The sequence below is a fragment of the Schistocerca piceifrons genome, chromosome X, assembly GCF_021461385.2.
Source record: "Schistocerca piceifrons isolate TAMUIC-IGC-003096 chromosome X, iqSchPice1.1, whole genome shotgun sequence".
Classification (NCBI taxonomy): Eukaryota; Metazoa; Arthropoda; class Insecta; order Orthoptera; family Acrididae; genus Schistocerca; species Schistocerca piceifrons.
The window spans coordinates 588,532,859-588,549,818 of NC_060149.1; the positions used below are offsets into that span (position 1 = coordinate 588,532,859).

Consider the following 16,960-nt stretch of genomic DNA (forward strand, 5'->3'; position numbering starts at 1 on the left):
GTTTTAAATCTGTGGCTTTATGGCCATATGCTGGAAAATAGGATGGATTCTCAGCTAACACAAGGTGAAAGAAATTTTTTGCCCACCGCCAAAGACGACAGCACTCCTGGGTTCTGTTAAAGATGATTTGGTGCTTCGGAATCCTGGGGTTTAAAAGATTCCCTCTGAGTGTTGCTGTTAATCCATCAGACAGACGACACACAGTCCCAGAGAGATGCTCAGAGCACTGTAGGTACATCTGGCTCTTACAACCTAATAAACTGGTAGTGGCAGAGCACTGCATTGACACTGGATACTCTGTGGTGATATGATATGTCAAAATTTTAGCCTTGACTTCATCTTTCTGGCACTCAGTAGTGAAAGATACAACTGAAATTTGGTTGGTGATGAATTTAATTAATTGAGATAGGGGCTTCAACTCGGACAAATCATGGAATCCAGCACTTTCTGTCATAAACTCGTAAAGACATCATGATGTTGCAGACCACAGTGATACATCAATATCACTGCGTGGATGGACCATGCAGCCATAGATCTAATTTCACGCATATGTTGTACCTCTTTGCTGACAATCAACTTCTCTGGCGGCTTGTGTATCAATGTGTAGTAGCACGGTCCGCTTGTTTAAAAGGACATAGTATGTACTGGAGCATCTGTCACCTTGGCTCACTCTGAAGATGGCTGGACGATATGCAGCTTAAATATTAGAAGAAGTGAAATTTATGTGGCTGCACGCTCGAAATTTTATGGAACATGTCATACTTGCTTTAATACCCGATTAACTGCTTCCTTTGTGTAGTGTACACTTGACCTAGTCAGCAGAGCCCAGCAACACGAGCTCACAGCACATCTAAAGAAAACTACCGCAGCATTGATAAGACTCTGTAGGCCGTTCAGCAGATATGGACATTGGTGGTCTATAGTGGGAAACAGTACACAATCTGCAATGGATGTGCTTCCACTATAAGAACAAGGCTGGTATTTTTCATCACTTAACCAAGCATACAAAGGAATCAAGACTGGCTTCTAAATGTATTAAACGTGTTTGCATGGTTATGTCATAAGCTATGACGTACTGGTGACTTCACCCTGTGCTTTAATGGCTGCTTGCTGAGCATCCTGGAAATGTTAGACACCTAGCCAATACATTAGCTGCCCAGTGGATTTTCTTGTTGATCTGACTGCTGATTTCCTAAGCAGTTTAATTAGCCACCTGGGTGGTAATGACTTGCCACTTATTTTGCTTTACAAAAACTGTTTGTGGTGCTAAATAAGCACCTGGAGGAACTAATACCAGTGGCTGGACTGTGGACTCATCCTTGCCACCAACATTCTGTTACTCGCTCTTTACTTGTTTTAGTGAAGCTTTTGGAAGCAGATGGGGCAGCTGTTAGTTAAGGGATTAACTGGTAAGTAAATCAGAGCTCCCAGCTAGTGTTTTTTCCTGTGGTCATCTACAGTGCTATCATAGGAGGTGATGAGAAAATGAATCAGATGTTTGTTTGAAGAGACAACAGACATATATTGGCACTGTGTTGTAATATATTTTGTCATGTAGAGAAGGAGGTACATTAAAGTTTATCAATGTTCATGAATCTTGCAGAGTTCTTTATCTGAGAATATTGCTGCGTTTGTGATTGGAAAGTGAATTTTTTTAACTTGAAGGAAGACAGCTTCTGAGCCGAGATTGTATTTGCAATGCTTTTATTTATGATGACTGGTTTTGGTAAAACTGTTACCATCATCTGACCTGTGAATAATGTACATACGTGTAAAATATTAAATTATGGAAAATAACATACAGTGTCATAAATATAATACATAGGGTGAATTATTGTCAAAAATTCCTTGGTAAAGGATAGTGCAAGTACCCGATAGAGCTATAAATGTAATCCATATATTAATTAGCTGGATAACTGATGTAAGATGCATTGGCATGTCAAAGTTACAACAAGTATTTAAAAATGAGCCAAATGCATCCATCTCATATTAAAAGTCAGAGTACATCACTGATACAAGAGTGCCACTGAACTGACATGTGATGAAAGTTACTAGAAAACGTGTTCACATTTATTGCTGCTAGAGATCACTTCTGTATTCATATCATTGTCAACTGCAGATATAAACATGTAATTTTAATAAAATGTAGTAACTGGTACACAATTATAAAATTATTGTAGTAGGTAAAAGCTAAAATATTTAACAATATTAGCGAATAGGTGTTACTAGACACCACACTCGAGGCTGTAGCTATTAGAATCCAGGTGTCTGCTTTGGGAATGGTTTGCTGCTTATAAGGCTGGTATTACACTATCAAATTTCTTTGTCAAATATCCTTGTCAAAGAAATTTGATGGTTTAATAGGGAACTTTGTCAAATGTCGTCAAATATTTGATCAAATCTAGGGCCTCACTGTAGATTTGATCAAAGAAGTCGCTTGTCTTCTGATCACTGCTGTGTGACATGTTACTAAGTGGAGTGCTAGCATCGCTGCAGCGTTCTGCCATCTGTAGTGTTTTATAAACATTGCCATTAAATACAGTTGGTGTGTACTGACAACTACAAAATTAATAGAGATGTATGAAGCTGATGAGGCACCTTGAATAAAACATAGATTAAGAAGATTGGAGACCTAACCTAACCTAAATCTCTCCTGTAGCAAGAAATAGGAGTGTTACAGTGAACCTGTCTTCTGCAGATATAGCAGTTCTTAAGTGAGTATTGTGCTTTGTGATATGGGGATACACTTCACTGAGCACACACAGAAATGTATGCTCATCCATTCTTAAGTAATTGATGTACGACTTGATGTCCTCCACTATAAGCTCACATAACAAGTTTTCTTGAATGCTTTTATCGTGTTGTCGTAGAACCCACGGCTTCATCCAGGTATGTTTCCTTTTTTTTTCCCCCGCTTCTCTTCCGCATGTGCACACAGTGGAATTGTGGTACATGCAACTACTGTAGTTAATAACAAGTTGTTGTTGTCAGCCATCCATCTTGAACTTTGATGAAAAATACGATGACAGTGTAATATCCCATTTTAGCGCCACGCCAAAGATCTTTGTCAAATATATATGACGAATATTTTATCACATCTTTGATCAAATCTTTGACAAAGAAATTTGATAGTGTAATACCGGCTTAAGCTGCTTATGAACTTATAAGCCAGTTTCACAATATCCCCAAAATAGGACACTGAAGACATAGTACAAGAAACAGTGAATGTGACTACCCCTACAGTGCATAAAGTGATATCCAACTCATCTAGACCATGTTGATCCAAGACTGTACTGTGGTGATCTCAAGAAATAGCCAAGGCTATCAAAAACAAAGAACATTCTGTGAGTAGTCTGATTTTGTATAAATGACTAAGTAAAAGCGCGTTATTTAATGAAACGACAGAAACTGGACTGTTAGGAACAGTATACTGCTTCAGTGAATACGTACAACAGATGCCCAGGTGTTGGATCGTTTCCAATCTGGAATGTCTGGAGTTCTAGGCTGAAGAGTACTTCATACCAATCTTTTCTATATGGCCAAATTACTGGGAATATTCTATGCTGAAATGGCAGCTTCAAACAATTTTCACCCAATTTTACTCAACATATTTTAACCAAACATAGTATGCAATCTTTTAACGTTTGACTGGTAAGACCTATAATTCCAGTTTTACAGATTGGGAATTCAACGGTTCGTTAGCACAATGCAGAAATACCTCCCCAGGTGCAGAACCCATAAATAATGAAATGCTTCATGACCTTAGTGACTTAAGCAAAGTATCCTTTTGATGTTGAACGAGATTTGGGATGTGGGAGTTATACCTATGCAATGTTAGAAAGTGGGAACAAGAAATTTGAGTTTTGAATGTCCAAATCCACAACCCCCTGTTGGACTTTTTTACTGCCAGTGATGCTTTTGCACATTGGCACCTCCACTTCCACATGGTGTCACCACATCTTATCTACATTACATGGGTGGGGCGTCTGAGGTAACTTTCCACCGATATAAGTCTTGTTAAATGGAATAGCTGCTGTTGTGGGACCAAATGTATCAGTGGCCTTGTATGTCACTGTCTTCTGCCTGTACTCTCAAAACTTCATCTTTGATTGGCCATTCAGAAGACATGGGTATGGGCCTATAATGATTGTGGGTATAGTTTTTAGCCTAGAAGTGTTAAATGATGATTGCTTTTTAGAAATGCTATTGGACTGTGAACTAACATGGTTACCTCACAAAGCACCTCAGGACCACCTGTATATGAAAATTAAACTCCCAACACTCCCTCAGAAAAACTTCTTGGGAGTGAGATCAACAGATTCTAGTATTTTTTATTTTAATCCAGTGAGAGTCACTTATGGGTCAGTGTAGGGTTACTAGACCCTGTGCACTGTAGTGGAGTCGGAATTGATTGGTGCTTTCTGCATGAACCCCAATTGTTGATGTTGTTTTAGCAACAGGCAGCCAATGTTTAAAGATATGCCACCAACCATTCCTAATTAATTATCCATGTTAGACAATGTTTCTCCAGAACCCCAAAATTCATTCCTAATGAATTGTGTGAAAACTGGACAGCAACTCTAAATGATATGCGTTTGGAGATCTTGTTCCCCAATGTGCCTGCCTACACCCATAGAGGGCACACATCCTCCCCTGTGTTTTATTCCATGGACTGTAGTAAGAATAGATCTTCTATGTGGTGTCTAGGATCTCACAGACTCTAATATCGATTTCCATATGTTCTGTTTACTGTGAACATTTGGACTGGAGTGTCTGATAACCATTTTCTAAGACTTATACTTTTGCAAGCATGCTTACCATTAGTGTGTAGTTTGCTGCACATGTTAAACTTCTGAATGCATTACTGCTTGACATTCACAAACACCTCTGGTTCTAGCATGATTGTGGCTCAGTACATTCTGGTGTTGATGTGTGGTTACAGATAACAGTTGACTTCAAGGTGCTCTGAATATGTTGAGCAGGATCTACTGCATGACAGGTGCATTAGTCTGATTTAACACCCCAATGAAATTTTTCCGTAGGTGATTCATTACTTCAGTTTCCACTAGATCTGAGCTGATGGAACAATCCAGTGATTGTTCAAAGCATGAAATTAAATCCTGCCATGCTCAACAGCCTTGGATGGTCATTTTCCAGGAGGTACTGAGCAGTGGCATTTTTGTTTTCAAATGTTACATAATTAAGATTCCATTTTACAAAAAAAGTAGTCAGTAGTTGAATTACTTAAAAGAAACATATCATAGACTCTGTACTTAATTTATGTTTGTGCTTACAGCTATATTTCTCCAGAAATTTGTATCGGAATGAGGGATGGGCCAAGCATGACTTATGTAGTGCCATGTTTTGGATAGGAATGGGGTTTGTTGGAGGGAAAAGCAATAGCTATTTTCAACTTAGAATAACAGGACAAATCAAACTGATTTGGTTCAGTTTATTCACAAAAAGAAAAGAAGTAAATGTATTTTAATGTTAAATCATGACTATAAACAGTAACCTACAAGTCTTTTTGTGAAGACTTCTTTCTGGTGAAGTCATCAATAGTGCCATCACAAATTAATCGTATTTGTAATTTCACATTCAATTTTCAGTACAAATAATACATAGTCATCTTTACAAAACATTAATTCAGAGATAATTTTTAATTCTTTTCGGTCCTCCACACAGAAAATGACATTTTCTGTAAAAGTTAGATATTGCCATTGACAGGTGCATTTTGAATGCAACCGTAATTGGTTTAGTTCTTTTTGTAGCTGAAATGACAAAAGCTTCAATGGTGTTGGTTTCTCATCTTTGTTAATAGCACCTCCCAAATAAAATGCATTGCCAAAACATTCACTTCCTATGTGCATTTCCAAATAAGCTAAATACACACTTTGTATATGGCTTGCCTTCCATATTTTCAAAATGGCAGGCTTTTTTGTGACGAAACGTCCTCGAAAAGTAGATTGCCAATCCAGGTCCTTTGTGTTCCCTTTCATCTCGGTGCCATAGGCCCAGGCGTAACTACCCTGTGTGTAAACCCTGGTACTGAGTGTGTAATGAGACTGAAGACAAACTGTTTGCACACCTGTTGTAAACTTTTTTGGCCATGATTTTAATGAAATGTAATTCAAGTAAATTTCTTCTTGGTGTTCGTTCTCAGAATCTTACAAATGTCACATGCATATGACTCCTAAACACCAGCTTCTAGTGACTTCTGCATAAGTAGTTTTTCTTACAGCTGTGTCCTGTATTGTTCACTTCAGTTTATATTGCTACTGATTCTGGCTTATATGGTTCAGTATTTGAGCACCTGTGAGAAGAGTGGTGTAGTCAACTTCCCCTAACTGGTCTTCCCAAGATTTTTTAGAGTCTTTAAATAAACATTTGTTTCATAATCCTGTATCAGCTCCTATTCCAAACTAAGAAAAGTGAGCTGCTTCAAGCTGGATCAGCCCAAGCAATTGCCTCAGCAGCCAGGTGTCTTATGGGCCCCTGAGCTTTTGTTGTAAGGATCCAGAAAATCTGAGGAAATATGTTTCATGGAAGCTGATTACACTTTGATTATGTAGCTGGTTCATGGGAAATGAATCAGATTACCCCAAAACCAGCATTATATGACTGGAACTACACAATAATACAGCTGAAGGAGAGTTGAAACTTCTTTGCAGATTAAGACTGTATGCCAGGCTGGTATTCGCACATGGGACCTTAGCTTTCACAGCCAGTTCTCGAGACCCCAAGATTTAGTCCTGGTGCAGCACACAGCTGTAATCTGGCAGGAAGCTTCAAATTGACGTACACACTGCTGCAGAGTGAAAACTGATTCTGCAAAGGAAAATTGTTTGTACAGTAACAAAATAGTGTGTTATATGTGGTTTATTATTCCTCAGTTTGCTGATGAGGTTCTGAAAAACCTGTTTACTTGCTGATAAAACATACAAAGCAGCAGCATTAATAATAAGACCTGTAACTTTTCTGCTAGACATTTTTTCTATGAGGGGCAGTCAAATGAAAGCAAGACAGAAGGGAAAAAGAGTAAGTAAATTGTTTATTACAAAGTCATGCTGGGAGGTAATGCCTGCAAACTTTATGTGAAAACTCTTGGAGCTTTTTAAAGAAAACAAACACAATTAACATTCTACATCTTTATTCTCATGTCTCCATATTTGCAGCCCTCTGATGCTAGAGGGCTCCAAATTTTATTATGTTACAGGGCAGTCTGTAACTTAACTACAGAGGCATGCACCTCATTGTCTGAAGCAAATTGATGGCCATGAATGTCTTTCTTCAGGGCTCCAGAAATATGAAAATTGCATGGGGAGAGATTGGGACTGTATGGAGGTTGTGCAAGGGCTTCCCAGCGAAACTTCTGTGACAGTGGCAACAACCTTGGTGTTGTGTGTTGCTTGACCATGGCACTTAGTCCAGTCAGCGAAAGGAAATTTTTGTACAATAATAGGAGGTAGTGTCAACATCATAATAAACATCTCCGCCGCTGGTGGTGGTGGTGGTGGCGGCGGCGGCGGCGCGCGCTCGTGTGTGTGTGTGTGTGTGTGTGTGTGTGTGTGTGTGTTGTGTAGGGGGGGGGGGGTGTTTAAAGGATTCTGTTTTATGTTTCACTTGAAAATAATGGCTGATTGTGAACATGATTCCCAGTATAAAATTAACCTACATTAAATTTATTACAAAGAGGGTCCTATTAATTTTTTATCTAGGACTAATAATTTTCACGTTGCAGGTAGTGGAAAAATCATATATTATTAAAAATAGTGTTTGTTAAATGAAGTGGATTAAGAATAAATCTTAAATGTGTGTACCACATATTAAGTGCAGTAGAGCTGTGTTAAGGGATAGATTGTATTCTGGGGATGGAGGTAGAAGCACCAGGGAAGGTAGATTGCTGGCTTTTGCTCGTGCACTCCCCTCCTTCATAGGTCTGTCAAATGAAGAGCAAGCAGGTGATTACAGACACAACTACAAGGTGTTTCACAAAGTTATACTGACCCTCCACATCGCACTTCACAAATAACTGGTGATGCAGTGCACAGAGTTATCCGAGGAGGAGGCGGCGGGGTTGTTAATTGCATTAGCACTGCACAGAATACCAATGAGTTACTAATAATACTAATGTAGGAAATGCATGTGGACAGAATCTTCATAAACCTTTCCACACTGTTCTACACTGCTAGTGGGGAAATTGAGTCCGAGTCTGAGTTATCATTCTCCCACCACGAGTGCTGCTCACTTTTCATTTTGCAGACAGGCTATTCCACCCCAGCATTTCTTGCTAGTTCTCTTATGTGAATAGACAAAATAACTTCATTGAGCTCATGTTTATATAGTAGGGTTATTTTCAGTTTATTGGATGAGAACTTATTTGCAGTCATTAAGTGAGCTTTCATATAGAATACATTTCTATAAACAGTGGCTGAGAAGTGTGTAACTTTTAGGTGTGATGATGTCAGTGACCTTTGTAGTGTTGGCGGAAAGGTATCATAGTCACTTAGTTGTTGAGTTAATGAATGACAAGAAACTTACTGCACTTCTTTCAGCATTGTGTTACTGGTACTCTACATAAATCTCTTCCATTCAGGAAGTGCTGGCACTGTAGAGTGGGCTGCAAGGAGTAGAGCCCCATACCACACAACCACAGTGTATCTTTCAAGGTTGCTGTGAATATGTCTGATGGTATACGACTCTCTAGAACAGTAATCTGCTGTAATGCATTGTTTGACTTCTGTTTCAGAGAGACAATTTAAGCCTCTGGGCCTCTTCAGATGTTGGAAGAGCTGATATCAGGGTGACACATTCCATACCCTCAAGCAGTGCAAAGTATTCCGGACAGTGGTAGTGGAATCAATAAAATCAACATTGTCAAATACGTGTTAACAGCATGTTTCACTTAGGACAGGCTCTTCAGTATGGCAGTCAGTTAACAGCTCCAACTGTTAAAACATTTTTACGTAATAGCTCAGTTAACAACTGCAAATAAGTACTTACTTAATAAACTGAAAACAACTCCACTGTATGACCGGCTCAGTGACGTTATTTTGTCTACTTACATAAGAGAACTGGACAGAAAATGATGGGGAGGTATAGTCTATCTGTAAAAAGAAAACTGAGCAGCTCTCATAATGGGGAACTCTCCTTTTACAGAAGAATGCTGCAGCTGCTGTACAAGGTGACTAAGAATCATTTTCGCTACTAGCAGTGTAGATCAGTGCGTAGAGTTTCACATAGATTCTGTCCATATGTGTTTCTTGCATTAGTATTAGTAACTTAAATCTGTATTCCATACAGTGTTAAGGAATTTAAGATACTTCCATCCCACCTACTGAAATGGCAGAGTGGTTAGCACACTGGACTCACATTTGGGAGGACGACAGTTGAAACCCGCTTCTGGCCATCCTGATTTAGGGTTTCCGTGATTTCCCTAAATCGTTCCAGAAAAATGTCTGGATGGTTCCTTTGAAAGGCCATGGGCGACTTCCTTCCCCATCTTTTCCAAATCCAATGGGACCAATGACCTCGTTGCTTGGTCCGCTCCACCCCTCAACCCCCTCCCCTTGGCGTGTCTGCACACTCCATCACCAGTGATTCATAAAGCGTGTTGTGGAGGATTCGTATAACTTTGTGAAGCACCTTGTAGTTGCTTATTGTGATGTTAGTGTGTAGAATCACATGATTGCTCTTCAGTGTGCATGACTGCAATCCGTTGACCTACCTTCCCTGACACTTCTACCCACCCACCCTCCATCCCTGCCCCTGCCTCCTCCACCCTGTTAAACACTGAGAATAGAATTAATCCCTTAGTACGGCTTTACTGCACTTAGACATGATACACACATTTAAGATACTTCATTTAACAGAAAACATTGTTATACCATTAATACACTATTTTTAATAATCTGCAATTTTTCCATCACCTGCAATGCGGGAACTATTAGTCCTAGAGAAAAAGAAATGAGTAGGACCTTTTTTGTAGGGAATTTAATGTAATTTAATTTTGTACTGCTAAACATTTTCTCTATAAGCTGCAGTTATGGAGGTATTAAAGAAAAACATAAAGTGACCTTTAAATGGCCCCCACCACCATGCACGCGCCCTTGCGATGGGGATGTTTAATATGTTGTTGACGTTACCTACTACCACTGTACAAAATTTTGTGAGTAGGCGATTTTTTATCCCTTTTAGACCTTCATTTGGTCTTCATTGTCTAGGCTGTTAGAAAAGTGTCAGGTCCACATGACACATTTTCCAGAACCAATGCTAGTTGGCATGGTGGTGGTCATTCTGTTCGAATTATCTCATTACCTTTGAGTTCAGAATATGTTATAAGATTCTTCAGCAGACAGAGGTCAAAAATATTGTACAAGAATTTTATATATCGTTTCTGCAATCCTCCTTATGGGTGGATATGATCTCTTCCAACTACTAGGCACTGTTATTTATTAGAGGAATCTGTGGTTGATCATAGTTAAAAGTGGGACTAATGCAGCCTTAAATTTTTTATAGACAGGGATTCTATCAAGTCCTAGAACATTATTTATCTTTGCTGTAGTGTGAGAATTAAACTGAGGCAGTGCTCCTAGTTCCTTTGTAAAGATACATTTTCAAATGAAGTTAGCTGCTTTTGCTTTGGTACCCCAAATTTTCAGTTCCTGTCATCCTTGTGTATATGGACACCAAATCTTGTACCACTGACAGCCTTAATGTGTGACCAGAATTTACTTGGGTTTTGTGAGAAGGAATCTGTAAGATTCTGCTACAATTGTCATTGAAGGCTTCATGAATTGACCTGTTGACAGGCATGTCTGTTTTGAGTGCCTCACTATCTGTAGCCCTATGCTTTATTTTATGCCTTTTATGCTGTCGTTTGTTTCCTTAGAAGTTTCTCTACAGTGACTGTATACCGTGGAGAAACCTTCCCGTTATAAACTGTTCTACTAAGTACATATCTATCCAGTGTGTGGTCAACTATTGTTTTTAACTGGAGCCATTGTTTCTCTACATGCTTCTGTCTTGGACTGAAAGTTTGAAATTCTTCTTTGAGATATGAGATTACTGCCTTTTATGGAGTTTACTGAGCATACACAACTCTCTACAGGTTTAGTTACTCTTTTGTATGTTGGTAATCATTGTTGCTACAACTGCCTCAATGTCATTGCGAACATCCTGCAAGAGGTCAGGTCTGTGTGTTGCCATTAGATCTAATATATTTCCATAGTTTGTGGGGTTCTGAACCATCACTTCTAGGTAGTTTTCAGTGAAGGCATTTAGTAATGCCTCACAGGGTATCTTGTCATGCTCACCACTAAAATTACTCCGATTGATTGTTGAATTATTAAAGTCTCCTCTGCCGAATACATTATGATATGGGAACTTACACACTAGTAAACCGAGGTTACCTCTGAACTTTTCAGTTGCATCAGGATGTGAGTCTGGTGGTTGATAGAATCCATTGCCCACCTGTGATACTGAATCTTGTCCAGACAATGTTGCATGCAGCTTCAATTTATGTCTCAGTGGATTTGAGTTGATTGTAGTCCACATATTTAATACATGTAAAATACATGTCCAAGTAAAGAGGGCTGAACAGACGGAAAAGCAGCAGAATTTTGAGAATAGCATTTTTTAAAAAATATTTACTGACTGAGATGTTCATTATCATGTTAAGTATAAATAAAATAAACAAAATACTGCCATTATTAATTTTTTTTTTTTGCTGTGTAGCAACACTATTGCATTCATTGACTTATTGAATATTTCAGGTTTTCCTTCATGTGGGCATGTATGGAACATGAAAATTGTTGGGTATCCATATGTGCTTCGTTGCTTGATGATGGTTTCTCAACTTAATATCAGTTTTCTGTAACAATTAATGATGCCTATGTCAGTACTGTAAACAGCACTGTCAGTACAAAGAATAGAAAAATGAAGGAGTAGGAGGAGGAGAAGGTTGGAAGAAGAAAAATCGTGCCGTATGTGGAATTTTCTGTTTTCATGGGCAACAAAGTTGTGCAGCAAAAGTACGGAAATGTTACCAGGAGTTTTGAATTACTTTATTACAATGTCATTTTATTGGCTGTGATGTCTGCATATTCCTTCTACAAACATGACAAAGCAGTTATGCAGATTCTTAGTTTGACTCATTGTACAGTGTCCATATATTCCAGATGTAATCTCTTCAGGGTTACAATGATTAATGTACTCTGGAGAATCAGCAATTTTTTACATGCACATTGTATGTCAAATATATACTGGATGATAAGCCAAGAATGTCTGAATACAGTACATACACTATAATACACTATAATATAAATACGAAACAACAAATATCATATCAAGAACTTGTATCGTTGCACACTTCCGTCCATGTCAAATTCAAAATTTGGCAACTGATAATCACTGTGGAAGTGTTCATAAATCTAATGTAGATTGGTGTTTTTAATATAAATTTGTTCCTTGAGGGCCTTGTGTGTGTGTGTGTGTGTGTGTGTGTGTGTGTGTGTGTGTGTGTGTGTGTGTATTTGTACTACATCTATTTTTCTTTGTTTCAGATATTAAGATAATTCACCCCAAAGGCAGATATATATATTCTGAAGCAAAATGGTGGTAAGTACTAAAGAGCATGATTTTCATTTGTAAACATAATATAGGTAGCTAGTTGTCTGTGTAAGAGTGATATGTTTGTTAGAAGTTTGTGCTGTTGTGGTCTGCACCTTCCTGCACTCCAACAATCATCATCAAATATTACACTATGCACTTCAGTGTATAATGAACTCAAAATCTCTTCTCCCTCATAGGACCCCTCTCCCCAGTGTCTCTCAGTCCAGAAGACTCTCACCAGCACTTGGCTACGAGGCACACCATCTGTGTGTCCCCAAGGTCATCTGCTATCTTTCGGTTCCTGATCTTGCAGAAGCCTGTACTCCCCCTGTGCCCTGCTCTCCTCTACCTCGGAAACTGAAGAAGCAGTAACATAGATCCCAAGACAAAGTGCCCCCAGTGGTGCCATCTCCCCCCTTACAACCTGGGTCTGACATCTTATTTATGGATGTCACCCCATCCTTGTCGGTGACAACAACTGACCAAGTGACCTGACCTCCTCCTCGGCTTCTCCATGTCTGCCGTGGACTCACGCCACACGATCATCCAGTGGAACTGCAACGGATACTATCGTCACCTACCAGAAATGCAACATCTTGTCTCCTCTTATTCTGCCTTCTGTCTCGTTCTTCAGGATATGCATTTCCGTGATGGCCACTCTCCAACTTTACATGGTTATCGGGCGTTCTGTCAGAACCGTGCTGTACCTGGAATAGCATGTGATGGCATCTGCTCTTTGGTCCGCTCCAATGTCATTAGTGACTGGATCTCCCTACGTACCACCTTGGAAGTAATAGAAGTTAGAGTGCAAACGACTCCAGCAATCACCATTTGCAATGTCTACCTCCATCCAGGTAGGCCACTTGATTATTTGCACTATCTACCGTAATCCAGCAACTCCTTCCCCGTTTCTCCTCCATGGGGACTTCAATGCCCACCAACCACTGTGGGGGAGTGTCACTTCAATGGGTAGGGGTATGCTAACCGACCATCTTACCACGGACCTCGATTTGTCTCCCTTCAATGATGGTTCCCCTACCCACTTCAGTACCGCTCATGGCACCTTCTTTGCTGTCAACCTCACGACCTCCTCCCCTGCCCTCGTGGCTTCCGTACATTGGTCATCCCATGATGACCTTCGTGACAGTGACCATTTTCCAGTGATACTATCGCTTCCCTGTTGCCCAGCAGACAGGCCCCCACGTTGGGCATTCCACAGGGCCAATTGGCATTTATACATGTCTGCTGTCCGCTTTGACACCTGCCTCTCGAAATCCATTGATACAGTTGTGCAAGGCATCTCTGCTGCTCTTCTTCATGCTGCTTGCACTGCTGTCCCTCTATCCACAGGGCTCGCTGGTACCAAGGATGTCACCATCACTGTCACTGTCACGGACTGCCAGTGGGTGCTGCAGCGATTTGACACCCTTCCCAGACCAACCTACTCACTTTTAAGTGTCTCCGTACTAAGGCGTGTTACCTCATTAAGTGGAGTAAAAACGAATGCTGGGAATGCTATGTTTCCTCCCTGGGGATGTATCCCTCTTCATCGCAGGTTTGGCCAAAGCTCCATAGTGTTTTGGGCCACCAGCAACAGTCAACTGTCCAGAGTCTGAACCTCTAAGGTGCTCTGTGCACTGATCCATTGGTCCTTGCGGAACACCTTGCGACACACTTTGTGATGGCATCATCGTCCGCTTCCTACCCTCCTACCTTTCTTCAGCAGAAATGCAGAGTTTGAACAGACCCCCCTCCATTTCTCCTGCACCATGTTGAACCCTATAATGCACCTTTCGCTGAATGGGAATTGGTGCAGGCTCTTAGCTCTTCGCAAGACACAGCCACAGGGCCGGATTCCATTCACAATCAGGTAATCCAACATTTGGACGTTCCCCAGAGACAACAGCTCCTCAGGGTCTTCAACCAAATCTGGCTCACAGGTGCTTTTCGATCACACTGGTGAGACAGTATAGTTATCCACGTCCTTAAGCCTGGGAAAAACCCAACATCTTGAGACAGCTACCACCTCATTAGCCTTACGAATGTACTTTGTAAACTGCTCGAAAGGGTGGTCAACTTCATCTTATGTTGGGTACTGGAATCTTGGGGTGTTTTGTCTCCGTATCAGTGTGGCTTCTGGACAGTGTGATCTCCAACTGACCATTTACTCCGATTGGAATCAGCCATCTGACAGGCTTTTACTCGCTGCTGGCACCTTGTCGTAGTTTTCTTTGACCTACATAAGGCGTATGGCACGTGGCTTGGTGCCATCACATTTTAGTTACCCTCCATGACTGGGGCTTCCATGCTCCCCTTCAGATTTTTATCCGCAAGTTTTTATCTTACCGGCTATTCTGGGTTCGAGTTGGCTCTTCACTCAGTGCCCCTCAGATTCAGGAGAATGGTATGTCACAGGGTTCTGTGCAAAGTGTCACTCTCTTCCTCATTGCCATCAATGGGCTTGTGACCTTTGTTGGGCCTCTGGTTACCCCAGCATTGTACGTAGACAATTTTTGCATCTGGTGCAACTCCTACTTGGTAGCGTCTGCTGAGCATGAGCTCAAAGGTGCCATCCGACGGGCCTCTGCGTGGGCCACTGCCCATGGCTTCCAGTTTTCTCCCTCCAAAACGTGGGTTATGCATTCATGTTGTCGACCCACAGTACACCCCGATCCAAAACTTTATTTAGGCAACCAGCTCCTCGATGTTGTAGCACAGTCCCGTTTCTTGGGCCTTATTTTTGATAACAAGCTGATATGGCTGCCTCAAATTTGCCACCTAAAGGCTACATGCATGTGGAAGCTTCACGCTCTCCGCCTCCTCGCCCACACATCTTGGGGTGCAGACTGTTCCACTCTTCTCCATCTGGTCTTGTCCAGACTGGATTATGGTAGTCAGGTTTATGGCTCAGCAGCTCCTTCCACTTTCAAATGTCTTGACCCTGTCTAGCAATGTGGAGTGCGTCTGGCTATTGGTGCCTTTTGCACTAGGCCTGTTGATAGTCTCCTCACAGAAGCAGGGATTCCCCCTCTACACATCCGATGGAGCCAACTCCTTGTCTCTTATGCAATCGCCATATGCCAGTTCCCTGACCATCTTGTGTACCCTGTGCTCTTCGCCAATGAGAGATTTCTCCCTCCTCCCAGACGATGGATTAGGTCTGATCTATTCCAGGGTCCTAATGTCTCTGTTGCTCCTATGGTTTACCGGCGTCTTGTATGTGCCATCCTTGCAGAGTTCCAGGGTGTCACTATCTTTTACACTTTTACACTGATGGTTCTAAGACTAATGATAAGGTGGGATACACTTTCATGTCTCCTACTGGCTTCGAGCACCATTTGTTGCCAGGATCATGTAGCGTGTTCACAGCTGAGCTTATAGCCATTTCCAGGGCTCTCCTTTTTGTTTCTCAGGCCTCCCTCTACAGTGTTTTAATTTGTTCCGACTTCACTAGCAGCCTGCAGGCTATCAATCGATGCTATTCTTGTCACCCTTTGGTCTCTGCTATCCATGACCTCCTCTCTGCCCTTGAACGTGCTGCCTGTTCAGTCATCTTTCTCTGGGTCCCAAGTCATGTGGGCATCCCAGGGAATGAATTGGCTGACCGTTTGGCCAGACAAGCAGATACTTACTCCTTTTCCTTTCATGATTCCAGCTGCGGATATGCAGATCTACATCAAATCTCTCTTTGCCCAGCAGTGGAATGCCATCTGGAGTGCCTGTGCTCATAGCAATAAACTCCGCACAATCGAGGAGTCTACTGCAGTTTGGCGCTCTTCTTTCCTCTCCTCTCGGAAGGAGTCCACTGTTTTAAGCCGTTTACACATTCGTCATACCCGGCTCACCCATTGTTTCCTCCTATGGAACGACCCACCCCCACAATGTGGTTGTGGCCCTAGACTGACGATATCTCACATTGGTGGCATCTCCCTTTCTTTCAGCCATTCGTGTTGAGTTTAGTCTTCCTACTTCCTTTAATTTAATATTAGCAGACGATCCACGGATGGTTGACCTGGTCCTCAGTTTCCTATGTGAAAGTGGTTTTTATTTCCAGATACAAGGTTCTCCTTTAGTTTTGGAGCAGGGGCAGGTTGGTTGTGGTTGGGGGTTGGGACTTCTTTTGCAGTCTTCACAGTCTGTGCCCCATGACTGCTCCCCCCCCCCCCCCCCCCCCCCCTCCTCCTCCCACCTCCCTTTTCCGGTTTTTAGATTTGGTCTCAGCTTTCATTATTTTATAATATGACTCCACTGACTGAATCCGTCCAATTTTTGCAGACTCTTCTGTAACTCATTTTGGATTCACAGGACTGGTGACCTCGCCGTTCGGTCCCATACCCCTCTCAATTAA

At 41.3% G+C, this 16,960-nt stretch overlaps 1 protein-coding gene across 1 annotated transcript in view; it reads left to right on the top strand.

The window, feature by feature from the left end:
• Nucleotides 1-16,960, top strand: part of LOC124721994 (UPF0587 protein v1g245604) — a 125,603-nt gene that overhangs the window by 19,574 nt on the left and 89,069 nt on the right. Inside the window, exon 2 of the mRNA XM_047247166.1 lies at nucleotides 12,564-12,618. Coding sequence (XP_047103122.1) covers nucleotides 12,613-12,618 — 6 coding nt within the window. The 5' untranslated portion in view covers nucleotides 12,564-12,612. The remainder of the gene's footprint in view (nucleotides 1-12,563; nucleotides 12,619-16,960) is intronic.